This window comes from Sinohyriopsis cumingii, unplaced genomic scaffold (genome assembly GCF_028554795.1).
Source record: "Sinohyriopsis cumingii isolate HCF-2022 unplaced genomic scaffold, ASM2855479v2 utg001176l, whole genome shotgun sequence".
In the NCBI taxonomy this organism is placed as follows: Eukaryota; Metazoa; Mollusca; class Bivalvia; order Unionida; family Unionidae; genus Sinohyriopsis; species Sinohyriopsis cumingii.
The window spans coordinates 306,035-325,511 of NW_028315968.1; the positions used below are offsets into that span (position 1 = coordinate 306,035).

The following is a 19,477-nucleotide window of genomic DNA, read 5'->3' on the forward strand; positions in this document are numbered from 1 at the left end:
ATTCTCTGGTTCTATTTTTGTTAATCTCTCAATGTCACTTGTGGTTAATAATAACAATTTTATCTCATTTTGCAATTTTTCTTGTGCAATTTTTTACCTTTGGAAAGCTGGTTTTATCCCAGTTTGACTAAAATACTGTTTTTGCAGTTGTTTTGCAACACTAGAATTAGTTATTCTTATATATAAGAGAAGTATTTTCTTCAACTGGACTTTATCCAATAATATATTATTGACCATATTTATTCTGAAAAACAAGATAATAGATTAGAAAACTTACAAGTTGTCACACAAAGTGAGAATAGTAAATGTGAAAAAACCCGGCAAATACAAAAAAAAAAACCACAACCAGTTACGTCAATAAATTTCAAGACGAGAGATAAAAAAATTTTCATCATTATATTCCGCTGGAAAATATTCTGATGCAAGTTACAAATTAATACAATTTACAGCAGGCAATATATAATATTCAGCCATGTCAAAGAGACTTAACCAGAAAATAAAAGTTGAGTATATCACACAATAAACATCTCTGCTACAGGGCCCACATACTATTCGGTCTATCAGAAATGTAAATTTTTAAATCATTTTCACTTGGTCTGATCACCATATTCCTCTGTCCCCCCCCCCCACCTTTTGCTCATATCAGATGAAAATATTCAAATTTTATGGCACATAATAAAACATCACGATGTGTCACATATAGTTTATGTTACTGTTTGTTGGTCAATCCAACAGTTCCATGTATTATTTTTATGGTTTTTTTTTTCCTTCACACCCATCTTCTGGCACCCCTTAGGTTGGTTGACCCCCCCATTTTTTGCATTTTTTTAAATAGGTCAGACTACAATATTGTGACATTGTGACTCTGTGAGTTTCATATAAATTTAGGTCATTTGCAAAAAAAATTGTCTCTTGTTCGTAAAAGTGCCTGATTCCACAATGGAGTGTTTATTGATCGGTAACAAAAGTTTGTTGGCCGCCATTTTTGGGGGGTCGGTCCAAGTCCTCCTGCTGCTGGTACTGAACATCCAGGACTGGAACATTGCTATAGAAAGTGATAGGTTAGTACAGAGCTTGTGGTTAGGGCTGGAATTTTTCTGTGTGAGTTTACAATACTTCCAAGGTGCTAGTGCAATTAGGGGCCATTTATTCTTTGATCATGGTACTAGGAATACAAAAATGTCAGTCAGCCACTGGTAATGGGGCTAGCAATTTGAGATGTTGGGAGCTAACTCTCTCATGAAGCTGGTACTTGGTATACGAGAAAAATATCACTGTACCTAGTCCTGGGAAACCCAGGCATGGGTTGCGGCTATGACAGTACTGGTTTTGTCTGTAGACATTTAACATTTAATACCAAGGTCCAGTACTGGCTATCTGAGGTCAGATCACTGTGACTAGTACTGGTATGTGTTGTCATGTCTAGCATTGATCCAGAGGGGCCACCATACGCCCAAAAAAATGTACAGGACTCCTTAGAATTGCACCAGTGAAAACTGGTTTTGAAAGGTCTTTTGCTACCAAGCATGATGAGAAGAAGTAACTGAATAAATGAAGGGATCTGGCACCAAGCCCTCTATCCATGGTATATCACTCTTGGCTCCAGTAAATGGGTAAGTCACCTAGGAGTGGAAAGGGGAGGTCACAATGTAAGCATTTCTTCCTTTTGTCAATATGTCAAATAGATGGGAAATACTAAAGTTTTGTCTTTTGAGACGTACTGGATTGAAGAGGTAGTGGAGTTTTTTTCCCCAATGGTAATGTGATTGAGGAACATATTTCCTGTAAAATGTCATTTTATTTATATTAGCACCAATTCTTCAGCTGTAATATTACAATTTTCACAAGAATTCATGCTAATGACTTACCACTGCAGCAGACTAAGCACATATTTACAAAGTGGCTGACAATGTGGGCATGTGAGAAAGCTTGCCAGTAGCTTCTCGTGGGTCGGTGGTTCTTTCCGGGGTTTTCCGGGTTCTTCCTCCACCATTAATACTGGCCGCCATGTATAGCCCATCATGCTGAAAAATGGCGTTAAACCCCACAACAACAACAACAACAACAAAGTGGCTGACATGGTATGACACTAATAGATGAGTGACTGACATGGGATGACACTAATAGATGAGCAGACTGACATGCTCTGTTGTTTCAATTCTGGATTGTCAATTTAAGAATTACTTCACGTTTACTCTCCAGTTTCATTTTGTCAGTGGTATAAGTGATAGTTATGGATGTAACAACTGTTTTTGGTAGTATTGGTTCATATTTGGGTCAGTCGTGAAAGGCATAAAAAGTAATTATTATACAGCATTGGGTCTGGTACTGATAGGCATGAATGCACAGTACAGTGTTACGTAATTTATAGTTTTGAGCAAGCAATTTTAATGTTTGGAGGTAAATTGTTGATGTTTGATGCCTAAAGAACCAGGCCATGAATATCATGTACAGAGAGATAGTAATATAATGTCATGCAACTGTGTAATTTTTGCTTGGTTGTTGAATAAAAACTTCATACTGATCTTACAACATTTATATTTAACACACATCATAAAAACTTTAATTAAAGCTTTGATCTCAAAGTAACTAATTACAAGGACCAACACTGTCATATGAACTTTGTTCTGCTTAACAACTTAAAACACCACTTAATATGCAGGTGAGAGATATGTGGGCATCGTGTAATCAACAGCTATTGCAGGTGAGAGATATGTGGGCATCATGCCATCAACAGTTATTGCAGGTGAGAGATATGCGGGCATCATGTCAGTGACAGCTATTGCAGGTGAGAGATATGTGGGCATCATGCCAGCAACAGCTACTGCAGGTGAGAGATATGTGGGCATCATACCAGCGACAGCTATTGCAAGTCAGAGATATGTGGGCATCATGTCAGTGACAGCTATTGCAGGTGAAATTTGTGGGCATCATGCCAGCAACAGCTATTGCTGGTGAGAGATATGTGGGCATCATGCCAGCAACAGCTACTGCAGGTGAGAGATATGTGGGCATCATACCAGCGACAGCTATTGCAAGTCAGAGATATGTGGGCATCATGTCAGTGACAGCTATTGCAGGTGAGATTTGTGGGCATCATGCCAGCAACAGCTATTGCTGGTGAGAGATATGTGGGCATCGTGTAATCAACAGCTATTGCAGGTGAGAGATATGTGGGCATCATGTCATCGACAGTTATTGCAGGTGAGAGATATGTGGGCATCATGCCAGCAACAGCTATTGCAGGGGAGAGATATGTGGGCATCATGCCAGCAACAGCTATTGCAGACTTTATTTGCATGATAACTCAGTAGTTTCAGGCTGGATTAGTAAATTCTGATGATAGCCAAGTCAACTGACCTTTAATTCAGTTACAAATTTTGCGGGTGAACTATTTGAGCATTTTCTATATAAATTACAGAGATTTAGACAAAGCTATACAAGCACTGTGAGTGATCCTGGGTGTTCATGACAGTCAGTTTTAAGCTGTTCATATTTTACTACATTAACAAATTTCAACAACTGTAAGAACTAAAACACATATTAATGATATAGGCATTACAAAACAAATCACAAAAACTGTAAAACAGTATATTTTTGAGGGGATTCACTACTAAAAATGGATATATTAGATTTGATAATATGCTGGGGTAGGATTTCTGATAATAAACAGATTTTTCTAAGAGCAAAACAGATCCTTTTGAAGTTTTAAAAATAATTAAAATGCAGGAGTAACATTAACAACAGCTAATACCAACCTGTCCTTTTTGTTCCTCATACACAATAACCTCAAAGAAAAGCTGTTCAAACAGTACTTTCAACCTGTCTCTATCCATTTCTGTGCCACTTCTAGGGGACAGCACACAACGAAGGACCCCCTTTTCATTTTTGTCCATTGGTCCATAAAAATCATTGTTATTGATAATGACTGCCCTTCCTCTTCTTTTCTTTTTCATGCTGTATGTCTGTAAAAATAACAGTGTGTATAGTTTAATATAATATCGTGGTTAAATCTGACAAAATAACTTTTAGAGTAAAACACATTTCTTTGATATTACGAATCATAAAACATTATGAATACGTCCACTACCTCACAACTCCATCCCTCCCAAGCTTGTTTTTAGCAGTAAATTGCTAAACATCATCTGCATACATCGCTGGAAGTCAGACAAGAGTGATCTCCCTTTTGGATAAAGGGACTGGCACAAAATACCATCTGTAGGTACATCAGCATTGCCACTAGGGTTGCTGTGCTAACTACAGGTACTCTCATACATGACAAATTTTACCAGTCAAAAGCTAATCAACCAATCAATGCATGGTTTATCTCTTGCACAGAGTTGAGAAAATTATGTTGTAAACAATACTTTAGGTAAGAAAATGAAATGAATGAGTTTCTGATCTTCAGAGAAGCTGTGTTTGCAATGGACAGTGTCAACAAATCAACATCATGACACTACAATTCGTTCCACACAGCATCATGAACTTTATCCTATCTGTAACTCAGTAAATTTTCAGGTCAGCATCATTAAATGTAGCTAAAGGTACCTAATTCATTTCATACAAAGTATTTAATATCAATTAAGTACTTTTAGCTACATTTAATGATGCAAACCTGAAAATTTACCAAGTTGCAAATAGGATACAAATTTTGATGATGTGTGGAACACAATATAGTGCAGCCCAATTCCAATAGTGACACCAACTTAATCCACACACATTTAACAACTTTGGTACAGAGTTCACTAATAAAGTAAATAGTTAAAGTGTTTCCATGTGCCACATAACATGTTTAGTTTTAGTGGCTTGGTGTAAGTGAAAGCTTTCAACTTCATCATGGCTAGATCACATGACTTACAGTCATTATAAATAGAAACCACCAAAATCCACACCAAACCAGTCCCCAAGCAAATAAACACATGGTTATTAATTTGTTTTGAACAAGACTAAATTAAAGCACCAGTGGTATACAAAAGAATTAAACTCCATAACAAACAATATCCTGATATTCAAGCATTTATTTCAAAACTCAGAAACTTATTGATCACTGTGCCATGATTACAGATTCTTCAACACAAACAGAATGAAGAAGAAAGTGACTGCATGGATTAACATCTACAAAACAGAAAGAGGTGTGCTTTGATTTGTATTGTTTGTTTCATCTTGAATCAATCACCTGTGATCCATCAAAGAGACAAGCTGACTCTCCTTCTGGTGCTGTGTTCTTGCCAACATTCACTGGTCAAAGTCAGCAAGAATATGGAACTACAACTGTATGAAAAGACTAAGTTGGCCTCTTACAGACTTTGATGTTGAGGCATTAACTTTCAAAACTTAAAACACGTTTTACAGTTTGTCTGTACATGAATACCAACAGCCTCATCTTTTGCCAATACAGAGGCAAATTTTATTGGTAAAAACCAGCATATACTGGTATAACAGAACCTCAGATATGCACCATGTCAGGTTTTAAAATGTAACAGTAGGAAGGCTAAAAGGGTATACCAGTATTATAAGAAACACATTTTACTATTCTTCTCTTCGAAGGAGAAAGTTAACTAGAGGAGCAGGCTTTCAAGAGAATGATATATTTCACTTGCAACTATTACAGAAAACTCCACTTCCCTTTGTATGCTTTCAAAGCTGTGGGCCAACTTCATTGTTTTTTTCTGAAAATTATTTCCCCTTGAGGGCTTGATTGACATGTGTCAGGTGTGAGGTTCAACAATTCCAGATTCAGATGAAATACCTGCATTTGCATTTGCTTGATGAAAGACAATTTTCCTGGAAATTTCAGCCAAAAAATTTAATAGATAATTCATCCATGATTTTTGCCACAAACAAATCAATTATCCATGAATTATACCCACAAGTGGATGATGCCAGTTGACATGGATTCATCTTAATACCAAGAGGTGAACTAACTAATTAGTTTTAATTAATTGACTCCATCATGGATCAATGAATCAGCTAGAACAATTCGACTGAACAGTTTGTGCCAGACTTTGATGTGGAAATGTCAATGATGACAGATAAAATGACAAACCAGAAGGCACAGTTCTAGGGATTGGATCCAACTCTTTGCCTTTTGATGTAATTTTTACCACAACAGAGTTGTCTGATGGGATCAGAATACCATTTCCAGACAGCATCTCCTGCCATGATTGAAATGCATTCATTATGGGGGCACTCACCATTTAATATGTAACTTTTGAGAGAGTGACGTATGTAAGGTGAAGTTGTTTGCATTTAAAACATGCACAGTGGAGAGAATGTTGGCATACCTCTATGCTACTTTAATGAAATGTGGCTGACATTTCTTTGAATATTGTACTTTTGGAATCTGTACATGATCTAAGCACACTGCTAACTAAAATGACTGCTTCTTTGTGCTAAAAAAAATCAGCCTGAATTAGTCTAAAATACATTATCCATAGCAGCTATAAATACAGGGAAAATGAATTTTGCCAGACTAGAAAATACCAGCTTCTGAAAGTGCAATGAATGAATTATCAAATATATAAAATGTAAAAAAAGTTATCACATCTTTTTTTAAGTTATCTCAAGTTCAGAAATTGAAAATGACCAAGTAGAGCTAGCACGTTTTTTGAAACATGCACATCTGGAGTAAGGCCAAGCTGTATAATCTATAACCCATATTACACCCATCAATCATACACCAAAATAAAGGGAAGTAAAGGTTCCTAGAACTATACCATAGATATACAAGGTCTTTCTTTTAAATAGCCAGTATAACATGTGAGGAGACCGCTCCGGTGGCCTAGTGGTTAGAGCGTCCACCTCGGATGCGGGAGGTTGTGGGTTCGATCCCTGGCCGAGTCATATCAATGACTTACAAAAATGGTACTAACAGCTGCCTCGCTTGGCGCTCAGCATTAAGAGGTTAGTGTTAGGACTGGTCGGCCTGGTGTCAGGATAATGTGACTAGGTGGAACATCATGCTACATATCTGCGGCATGATGCCCCAGTGCTAGGCATCACTATAAACTGCCACACTGCAGACATCGTAGCGATATGACTGAAAAATTGTTAAAGCTACGTTAAAAATCCAAATCACACACACACACAAACATGTGAGGTAAGCCGGGAAAATTCTTTTTCTTTAAAATTCTAACTCTATGCAAAATCAGAAACTGTAGAGAGCCACCTATAGCCCTCATCTCTTGTGATGAATGTTCCTGATCAAGTCACAACCCAATGACTTCCCAAAATGAAGGCAGGAGGTATGCACTCCTGCCTGGATTCTGCACTTGTGGAGATCATAATTCATTGAGGTCAAATTGAGGTCAAATCTGCATATCGCAAGCCTGGTGAGGTACTATAATTTTTCAAGAGCCTTTTGTAACTAGGATTGCTTGATCCATTAGGAAAAGCATCATTTGTCACTAGGCCAATAAGAATCATCTACAATGGTTTCATAAACAGGTGGCCCAAGATAATATTTCCAGACTCAGAAGCTATACTTTGAGAAAATAGCAAATACTGACAAGGAATTTAAGGTAAACCAGAAGTGATATAAACAGATCTCATGGGTCGGTGGTTCTTTTCAGAGTTTTCCCAGGTTTTTCCTCCACCATTTATACTGGCTGCCATGTAAAGCCTATCTTGTGCTGAAAAATGGTGTTAAACTCTTCAACAACAACAACAACCAATATTGTCACTGATGTTGGACAAGGTCAGCCACTATATACAATGTTTCATTACTCACAGTATATCCTCAAATTTTAAAAAATAAGTTAAAAAAAACTAACAAACAATGCAAATTAAATATACATAACATAATGGAAATCAGACATAGAGTTAACTCTGAAGTGTGATAAGACTGTCCATATTACTCATGAAGACCAAAGAACTGATGTTCAGACAAAAAAGGAGTGCCCTGAATTTACACCTTATTCCTGAACGTGAAACTTTCACCCAAAATGGTTTTGAGAAGCAGCTTTGATGTCTTCATTCCAAAGCATGGTCCACAAATGAAAAGGTTGAGAAAACTGAGATCTATGACCAGGTAAAGTGTGCCTTTTTGGGCATTGGCACCAATAATAATCTGATGGTGATGGTTGCTGTTGTTGTTTGGGTTTAACACCATTTTTACAGTGCATGATAGGTTATTCATGGTGACCAGTATAATTGGTGGAGGAAGAACCCAGTAAGAACAACTAACCAATGGGATGCTATTGACAGGCTTTCAAACATGCCCACATTGGCTAAGCCAGAGACTCAAACCCATGCGGACAGAAGTGTGATGGCAGTGATCTGAGTCAAGGTGAGGACCGTAAACCATTTGGCCACCCGGTGCCCATATAAGTCTGGAGTAAAGTCCCAAGAAGAACAATTTCTATTGCTTATCTATACAATGCATTGGCATCTTGACCAGACTGGTAGTAGTTTAAATGCTGGCCAATCTTTCTTGGCTAATGAGTACTCCATGAATGATGTCATGCCCTTGGGGGGGGGGCCTACTTGTGTGATGATGGGGGTAGGTTTTATTTAAAGAAAGTGACATCACTAAAACAACACCAGCACTGTCTACTAAAGAAAACGTAAACTATATAGCACTGCAGTATCACCATGGGAGGAAGAGAACATTGAGAAATAGATTCATGAGATGAGATGTCTAAAACTTTATTCATTGGATTTTAAGTCTTTTTCCTGTTCATAATTTTTCTCTTTAGCAAAGGTTTCCAGAAGACTAAACCCAGATTGATCAAACTATGTCCTTGTAGGTATTAAATAATTCAGAATGCAGTGATGTATTGCCATGTGTTTTTCTAAACATGAGATTTAAAACCAATTTCATTTTTTTAAAAACTTTTATTGTGGGGGGGGTTCAGAGCTTTGTGATGTCATATATGAGGAGAATCTGAGTTTTTAGGACAAAATGTGATGTGGAGGTATAGGGGACAACATGTGATGTGGGTGGTGGGGGTCAAAATGTGATGTGGGGGAGTGGGGGGGGAATCTGCCAAGATATGGATGGCCCCTAATAGATTGCTGAATGCAGGAACTGTGAGTTGCCAATTATGGTATGTGAGGAAATGGTCAAAACTTAGGTGGCAGAAGCTGGGAAAACTTAGATCATAGCTCAGAAGACTCAGATCTCTGGACATCATTGGATGAAGTAAGAAAATAGTGCCCGCAAGCATAAATTATCAAAAAGAAAAAAGTGGAGTAATAGAGACATTTCATAAGATGCCTGTGATGAAACTTGCAAATTTGGCAGATAAAGATGGCACTGTTATCTCAAGACATACACTGAGCAAATCATTTATAACCAAGGAATGGTACCAAGCATCTGTTACTACAGCATTGCCATAACTGGTGCCAGGCCCAGGGTAGGTATCAGTATGCAATACTTCATGAAGGACAGTACTGGATAGAGGCTATTTATTCCTCAATACTGGTGCCTGAAATACGAGAAGTTAGTATCATACTTGGTGCTGGAAGTAGCAATTCTAGATGTTGGGAGCTATCTCTTTCATCAAGCCGGCCTGGATATACCAGGAAAAGATGTTACTGTACCAGTCCAAGGAGCCCAGACATAGGATGAGGCTATGTCTGTGTTAGTGTTGACCATAGCCAATTAACATCTGATGTCAAGGTCAACAACTGGCTATCCTGGGACAGATTAACATATTAATCAAAACAAGGGTATATTGGTATGTCACTATTCTAGATGGGTTGCCAAACCAAGCTGATTCTGGCAGACAGGTACTGCCAGAAATAATTGTTTGATCATTAAGACAAGATCAGGACTTCGCACTGTATGTGAAGCCTATGATGATATTGCCAGCTTAATTTTTTTATGGATGGAAGAGCTCTCCACCTTCAAGGTCTTTGATAATAAGAAGCTGTAAACTGAGTCAACATTGGAAATGATACCAATGAAGAATGCATCTCTAATGGTGTTTTCTTACTCCCTTTCTTGCCCTCTTAATATCTTTACCAAGATGATTTCTGACCATCATGTGCATATGTCACATTTATGACCTGCATTGCACCTCATAAAATAGAGACAGGAAACATGGTTATCTTCTGCCAGTTTAAAAAATTTGCAGCATGTGCACTCTGTCCTGCAAATTGTATTGACAATTGTATTATTAGAGGGCTAAATAATGGCATATACAGGTGAATCAATCAGGTATCATATTTAAGATAACTGTACGAATTACTATATGCAATACAATAGAATTTTATATACCTGATGTACTGATATGAAATGAAGTACTATAGACCTTAACGCAGGTAATTAAAATGGTATTGACATCTTTATCATATGATGAAGTTAGACCAATAAATAAAGAGTAGAGAAAGATTTAAAAGAAAAACAGATGAAGTATAATTCCCTGGATTTGAAAACTCGTTAAAATTGCTCAAATGGTGAAATGACACCAGTGGAAATAACTTTAAGAAGCCTCGAAAAAGAGAATGCTTCCTAGTATAAGTGGAAGTAGAATCAATGGGATTTGGTGCCAGTCCCTCTATAGAAAGGGAGATCAGTCTTGTCTGACTTCCATACAAGTGGGCAGATGACTCTTAGCACCTCTGTTGCAAAAATAAACAAAAAAAACTTGAAGGGTTGATTTGCATGGGAGCTGTAACACTTGTAATGAGTTATAAATGGGTAATGGATATAAAGAAGGAAAGTTATGATCTTGAAAACACATGTGACTGACAATAATTCATTACAGATTTTAACAACTGGTCAGGATGACAAATTATAGATTTTCAATTGGATCAGTACAAATTATAGCTTTTAATCACTGGATAATTTACCACTGAAGATTTTTTTTATCACTGGATGATATTAAGTAGATAAATTTTTGTCAGTGGAGGATTACAAGTGCACGGATTGAAATTAGTGGGAGTCTGGTATCCCATGGGTGGTAAATATCCTGTCAGATCAGTAGTTTTCATTACTTCAATTGTCTGATGGCAAGCAAGTTTAGTCACTACCAGGCAGCCAGATAAAGTGAATAGTAAAGACTCAGTACATTTTTCAATCTCAAAGTTCTTCTGGTCACAAAGAAATTTTTTATATTAATTACAGGTCTGAACTGACATTTTTACAAATGGATAATAACAACAGAAAGGTTTATTCCAATGGATACTTATAACAGATTTCACCATTGGATGATCACAAGTTAAAGATTTTAACTACTAGATGACCACAACTGATAGATCTTAACTAATGAAATGATTAAAACTGATGGATTTTCACAACCTGATGATTGCAAATAATAGATTTTAACCACTGGTTGATTACTACAGATTTAAACCACCAAATAAAACCATTTACAATTTATGGATTCAACAACATATACTGGATAATTACAACTGATCTTTTTTACCATCAGATATTTTTGAATGATAATTTTTTAAATTGGATGATGCTAATTTACATATTTTAATCACTGCATGGTTAGAGCTGACAAATTTTAATTATTAGATGATTACAATTTCTAAATCTGAACCACTATATACTACAGCCGACAGATTTTAAATACTGGCTGATTAGAATTTATAGACTTACTACTGGATGATGACAATTTTCAAACTGTGACCATCATAGGAATGCTTTAACCAATGGATGCTTACAATAAACAGGTTGTAACTAATGGACAATTACAATTTATAGACTTTTACTACTGGATGATGACAATTTTCAAACTGTGACCATTGCAGGAATGCTTTAACCAATGGATGCTTACAATAGACAGGTTGTAACTATTGGACAATTACAATTTATAGACTTTTACTACTGGATGATGACAATTTTCAAACTGTGACCATCGCATGAATGCTTTAACCAATGGATGCTTACAATAGACAGGTTGTAACTATTGGACAATTACAATTTATAGACTTTTACTACTGGATGATGACAATTTTCAAACTGTGACCATCGCATGAATGCTTTAACCAATGGATGCTTACAATAGACAGGTTGTAACTATTGGACAATTACAATTTATAGACTTTTACTACTGGATGATGACAATTTTCAAACTGTGACCATTGCAGGAATGCTTTAACCAATGGATGCTTACAATTGACAGGTTGTAGCTATTGGACAATTACAATTTATAGACTTTTCTGATTGGATGATTACAATTTTCAAACTGTGACCATCGCAGGAATGCTTTAACCAACTGATGCTTACAACTGACAGGTTGTAACTATTGGACAATTACAATTTATAGACTTACTACTGGATGATGACAATTTTCAAACTGTGACCATCGCATGAATGCTTTAATCAATGGATGTTTACAACTGACAGCTTGTAACTATTGGACAATTACAATTTATAGACTTTTACTACTAGATAATGACAATTTTCAAACTGTGACCATCGCAGGAATGCTTTAACCAATGGATGCTTACAATAGACAGCTTGTAACTATTGGACAATTACAATTTATAGACTTTTACTACTGGATGATGACAATTTTCGAACTGTGACCATCGCATGAATGCTTTAATCAATGGATGCTTACAACTGACATGTTGTAACTATTGGACAATTAAAATTTATAGACTTTTCTGATTGGATGATGACAATTTTCAAACTGACCATCGCAGGAATGCTTTAACCAATGGATGCTTACAATTGACAGGTTGTAACTATTGGACAATTACAATTTATAGACTTTTACTACTGGAAAATGACAATTTTCAAACTGTGACCATTGCATGAATGTTTTAACCAATGGATGCTTACAATAGACAGCTTGTAACTATTGGACAATTACAATTTATAGACTTACTACTGGATGATGACAATTTTCGAACTGTGACCATCGCAGGAATGCTTTAACCAATGGATGCTTACAATAGACAGCTTGTAACTATTGGACAATTACAATTTATAGACTTTTCTGATTGGATGATGACAATTTTCAAACTGTGACCATTGCAGGAATGCTTTAACCAATGGATGCTTACAATTGACAGCTTGTAACTATTGGACAATTACAATTTATAGACTTTTCTGATTGGATAATGACAATTTTCAAACTGTGACCATCGCAGGAATGCTTTAACCAATGGATGCTTACAATTGACAGGTTGTAACTATTGGACAATTACAATTTATAGACTTACTACTGGATGATGACAATTTTCAAACTGTGACCATCGCATGAACAATTACAATTTATAGACTTTTCTCATTGGATGATGACAATTTTCAAATTGTGACCATCACAGGAATGCTTTAACCAATGGATGCTTACAACTGACATGTTGTAACTATTGGACAACTACAATTTATTGACTTTTCTGATTGGATGATGACAATTTTCAAACTGTGACCATCGCAGGAATGTTTTAACCAATGGATGCTTACAATTGACAGGTTTTAACTATTGGACAATTACAATTTATAGACTTTTATGATTGGATGATGACAATTTATAAGTTTAACTAAAGGATGATTATGATGTACAGTTTATATGTTTTTACCACTGGATAATTACAACTGACAGATGTCAACAACTCACTGATAGATTTTTAACACCGGATGAATAGAGTTGAAAGAGTTTATCCACCAGATGATTCTAATTGATAGATCATAACTACTGAATGATTACAAATGATAAATTGTCATTACTCAATGTTTGCAAATAAAAGATTGTCACCAACTGATGATTGCAATAGACAGAATTTTACAACTGCATGATTACAGTTTATATATTTATAGATTTGAACCACTGGATCATTACAGTTAACAAGATTTTACAATTGCATTATTACAATTTATATATTCTGATGAGTGGAAAATTGTGACTTTTTTAAAACATGCATTATAACAACAGATACATCTTCACCACTGGATGATTACAACTGACAGACTTTTAACTACCGTATGATTGTAGACTGTGACCATTGATGACTACATTTGATAGATTTCAACTACCGTATGATTGTAGACTGTGACCATTGATGACTACATTTGATTGATTTCAACTACCGTATGATTGTAGACTGTGACCATTGATGACTACATTTGATTGATTTTAACTACCGTATGATTGTAGATTGTGACCATTGATGACTACATTTGATTGATTTTAACTACCGTATGATTGTAGACTGTGACCACTGATGACTACATTTGATAGATTTTAACTACAGTATGATTGTAGATTGTGACCAATGATGACTACATTTGATAGATTTTAACTACAGTATGATTGTAGATTGTGACCACTGATGACTACATTTGATTGATTTCAACTACCGTATTATTGTAGACTGTGACCACTGATGACTACATTTGATTGATTTCAACTACCGTATGATTGTAGATTGTGACCATTGATGACTACATTTGATTGATTTCAACTACCGTATGATTGTAGACTGTGACCACTGATGACTACATTTGATTGATTTCAACTACCGTATGATTGTAGATTGTGACCATTGATGACTATATTTGATTGATTTCAACTACCGTATGATTGTAGACTGTGACCACTGATGACTACATTTGATTGATTTTAGCTACCGTATGATTGTAGATTGTGACCATTGATGACTACATTTGATTGATTTCAACTACCGTATGATTGTAGACTGTGACCACTGATGACTACATTTGATTGATTTCAACTACCGTATGATTGTAGATTGTGACCATTGATGACTACATTTGATAGATTTTAACTACCGTGTGATTGTAGATTGTAACCATTGATGACTACATTTGATAGATTTTAACTACCATATGATTGCTTACTGTGACCATTTGATGATTACGTTTGACAGATTTTAACTACCGTGTGATTGTAGATTGTGACCATTGATGATTAAGTTTGATTGATTTTAACTACCATATGATCGTAGATTGTGACCATTGATGACTACATTTGATAGATTTTAACTACCGTATGATCGTAGATCGTGACCATTGATGACTACATTTGATTGATTTTAACTACCGTATGATCGTAGATCGTGACCATTGATGACTACATTTGACTGATTTTAACTACCGCATGATTGATTTTAACTACCGTATGATTGTAGATCGTGACCATTGATGATTACATTTGATTGATTTTAACTACCGTATGATTGTAGATCGTGACCATTGATGATTACATTTGACTGATTTAACTACCGCATGATAGATTTTAACTACTGTATGATTGTAGATTGTGACCATTGATGACTACATTTGAAAGATTTTAACTATCGTGTGATTGTAGATCATGACCACTGATGATTACATTTGAATGATTGTAACTACTGCATGATTGATTTTAACTACCGTATGATTGTAGATTGTGACCATTGATGACTACATTTGATAGATTTTAACTACTGTATGATTGTAGATCGTGACGATTGATGATTACATTTTATAGATTTTAACTACTGCATGATTCTAGATCGTGACCATTGATGATTACATTTTATAGATTTTAACTACTGTATGATTGTAGATTGTGACCATTTGATGACTACATTTGATAGATTTTAACTACTGTATGATTGTAGATTGTGACCATTAATGACTACATTTGAAAGATTTTAACTACCGTGTGATTGTAGATCATGACCATTGATGATTACATTTGACTGATTTTAACTACCACATGACTGATTTTAACTACCGTATGATCGTAGATCATGACCATTGATGACTACATTTGATTGATTTTAACTACCGTATGATTGTAGATTGTGACCATTGATGACTACATTTGATAGATTTTAACTACTGTATGATTGTAGATTGTGACCATTGATGATTACATTTGACTGATTTTAACTACTGTATGATTGTAGATTGTGACCATTGATGACTACATTTTATTGATTTTAACTACTGTATGATTGTAGATTGTGACCATTGATGATTACATTTTATAGATTTTAACTACCGTATGATTGTAGTTCGTGACCATTGATGACTACATTTGATAGATTTTAACTACTGTATGATTGTAGATTGTGACCACTGATAACTACATTTGAAAGATTTTAACTACCGTATGATTGTAGATTGTGACCATTGATGACTACATTTGATTGATTTTAACTACGGTATGATTGTAGATTGTGACCATTGATGACTACATTTGATTGATTTTAACTACCGTATGATTGTAGATTGTGACCATTGATGACTACATTTGATAGATTTTAACTACTGTATGATTGTAGATTGTGACCATTGATGACTACATTTGATAGATTTTAACTACCGTATGATTGTAGATTGTGACCATTGATGACTACATTTGATAGATTTTAACTACTGTATGATTGTAGATCGTGACCATTGATGATTACATTTTATAGATTTTAACTACCATATGACTGTAGATCGTGACCATTGATGATTACATTTTATAGATTTTAACTACCATATGATTGTAGATCGTAACCATTGATGATTACATTTTATAGATTTTAACTACCATATGATTGCATACTATGACCACTGATGACTACATTTGATAGATTTTAACTACCGTGTGATTGTAGATTGTAACCATTTGATGACTACATTTGATAGATTTTAACTACCGTATGATTGCATACTGTGACCATTGATGACTACATTTGATAGATTTTAACTACCGTGTGATTGTAGATTGTGACCATTTGATGACTACATTTGATAGATTTTAACTACCATGTGATTGTAGATTGTGACCATTTGATGACTACATTTTATAGACCGTTAGCACTAGATGATTTAAGTGATAGTATTTTACCACTGCATGATTACAATTGAGAGATTTTGATTATTGTATGATTAAAATTGAGAGATTTTCACCATTCCATGATTTTGCAAAATTTAGAGATTTTTACCATTCCATCATTACAACTGAAATTATTTTGACCAGTGAATATGATGAAAATGTTTAGGATTTTACCATTGAATCATTCCATTTTTCTCTGTAGACCTCTGATGACTGACTACAATGTCTTACTTTTATTTCCTCTGTCATTGCGTCCACATCTGGCCAGTCTGAAAATGAATTTAAAAATATGAACTGATAACTTTCTATTTTATTTAGCAATTCATCACACAACGCATCTAAGTTTTCAGCAATTGAAAGTTAAACAACTCAGAATACAATACGTGGCTCACCTCTATACAGCTTGTAGTAGTCTTATGTGGTCATTGTAAATATGATCAAACAGCAAAAAATGTAGTGATCTTGACAATAAAATCTTTAAAAAATTTAAAATCTTAACTTTAAATTACCAACACATAGCCAGAATTGTGCTGAAATAGCATTACATCAGATAAATATATGCATATATACACACATCCTGTGACCTGGCATATACAATAAAACAATAAGAAAGAACATTCTTTCCTCTGATTTGTCCGCCTCGGATGCGGGAGGTCATGGGTTAGATCCCCCGGCCAAGTCATACCAAAGACTTACAATAATGGTACTAACAGCTACCTTGTCTGGCGCTCAGCATTAAGAGGTTAATGTTAGGACTGGTCAGCCTGGTGTCAGGATAATGTGACTGGGTGGGATGTCATGCTACATGTCTGCAGCACGATGCCCCAGTGCTAGACATCACTATAAACTACCACATTGCAGACAATTCATAGCAATATGACTGAGAAACTGTTAAAGCTACGTTAAAAATCCAAATCACACACACACTTTCATCTGATATAATAAGTGGTGATACTATAATGAATTGATAACAAGAGTCCCTCAAAGGGACAAATGCTCTACTGATGAACAATTTCCATCAATCTAAGAAAAGACTGAAACAACCTCTAATATCTTGAGAAACTCCAAGATATCATATTTTGCACAAAAAAGTATTTCCTTATGTCCAAGTTATTATGTTCACAAGACACTAATTTTTGCAAATTTGTTTGTTTAATAAAAGTACTCAATCACATTATGAATACAATCATTACCTCCCAAACTCCAACCCTCCCAAGCAAGTATTTAGTAACAAAAGGACTAAAAGTCATCTGCCCCCTAAGGTGGAGGTCAAACAAGATTGATCTCCTCTTGGATAGACTGGTGCTAGTTCATATTTATACTTCAGCAGATATGCATGCTGTCAGGTTTTAAAGTGTAAATGTGGGAAAGCTGGGCAGGTGTGACTGTACAATGGTCTCATATAAATAAAACTTACTCCAAAAATTGGTTTTGTTTTCAAATATATTACCTGTTCATAATAAACTAGAATAGGCAAGAGGTGAAGAGAATTATATCTCTTTAAAATAGACAAGTTCCAATCTCTGATTCAATTATGTGCATGAAGCTGCTTCAAATCTTGTCAGAGGGCTGAGAGGCACAGGCTAAAGATAGCATATAGATTTGTTTGGACAAGGCTTCTAGGGAAAAGCCCCTCACCCCCAAGATGCACTTCCAAAGGAAGTTAAGTAGCTGCATGATTATAAAGCTGCTGAATGTAGCTTACTGTGCAACTGCTATAGGTCCCACTAGGTCAAACGAAGCCCTTTGTGATGAAAGACCTCTAATATAAAACCTACAGAACGTCATCTCTGACCTACATTCCATAGCCTGAATAATATCAATTCGGGAACAGCTATGCCTGAATGCTAATGAGAACTGCTGTAACCTCATAAGTCAACATACATATGAAACTCGTTTCATGTAGGGTAAGTTCTTCATACATAAGGTGAATAAACCATGACAACAGAGTTTATGTTCAGATATTTTCCTTTCTTTCAATAAAAGAAATAGATCAGATCTCTTTCTTCTCATCAGTTTGATTATCTTTTGCTCTATTGGGGTCCTGTTTTCCTTGAGAGATTTCACAACAAAGAACCAATTTGCTCTGTGAGCAAAATTAGTAAAGCAGGAGTCAACATCAGTGGAATTGAACAATCATGAAATAACTGCATCTCAGATTAAGTGACAAAGTGTATATCTCACCGATACTATCTGTTATACACAGAATGACCAGGGAGCAGGTTTTGTATGAGACATGAGTCAAGGAGGTTCTAGACACTTTCAAAAGGTTCTGTATTCAGCCATATCAAATATTATGGCAGATTCCATTACAGACACAGAGTCAAAACCTTTGGTTGAGACAAATTAAAGATCAAAAAAGTTTAGAGAGGTCTTTATTATGGTCTACATTATCCACTCCAAGATGATGAAATATCCATGAGATCATGAAATGGCAGGCTATAAAACTGATGGAGGATAAATTTTCTTCAAATGACAGAGTTAGTTCTTTAGGGATTCTAGACCCATAAATGTGTGGCATGTTGCCAATAGTACCACTGGAGCTTTCAATCTGGTGGCCTTTCTTTCCCCAGCAATACTGTCCACCTCTAGGAACTGTATCCCCTGATGGCTTTCTTGACATGAGCATGGCAGACAGATCGAACTATTCCATGTTTAGATAAAACTGCATTTGCAGTTGCTTAAGAAGGTAAAGAAAGACCAAGATTTTCCTAGGAATTTCTGTTGCTAAA

The 19,477-nt window shown here is 35.6% G+C and overlaps 1 protein-coding gene across 2 annotated transcripts in view; it reads right to left on the minus strand.

Moving 5' to 3' along the window:
* LOC149772749 (caspase-3-like) overlaps window positions 1-19,477 on the minus strand; it is a 94,218-nt gene that overhangs the window by 43,737 nt on the left and 31,004 nt on the right. For both annotated transcript variants that reach the window (XM_089947288.1, XM_089947287.1), the window contains exons 4-5: window positions 16,920-17,014; window positions 3,759-3,965 (exon numbers count right to left, since the gene is read on the minus strand). In XM_089947288.1, coding sequence (XP_089803414.1) covers window positions 3,759-3,965; window positions 16,920-17,014 — 302 coding nt within the window. The remainder of the gene's footprint in view (window positions 1-3,758; window positions 3,966-16,919; window positions 17,015-19,477) is intronic.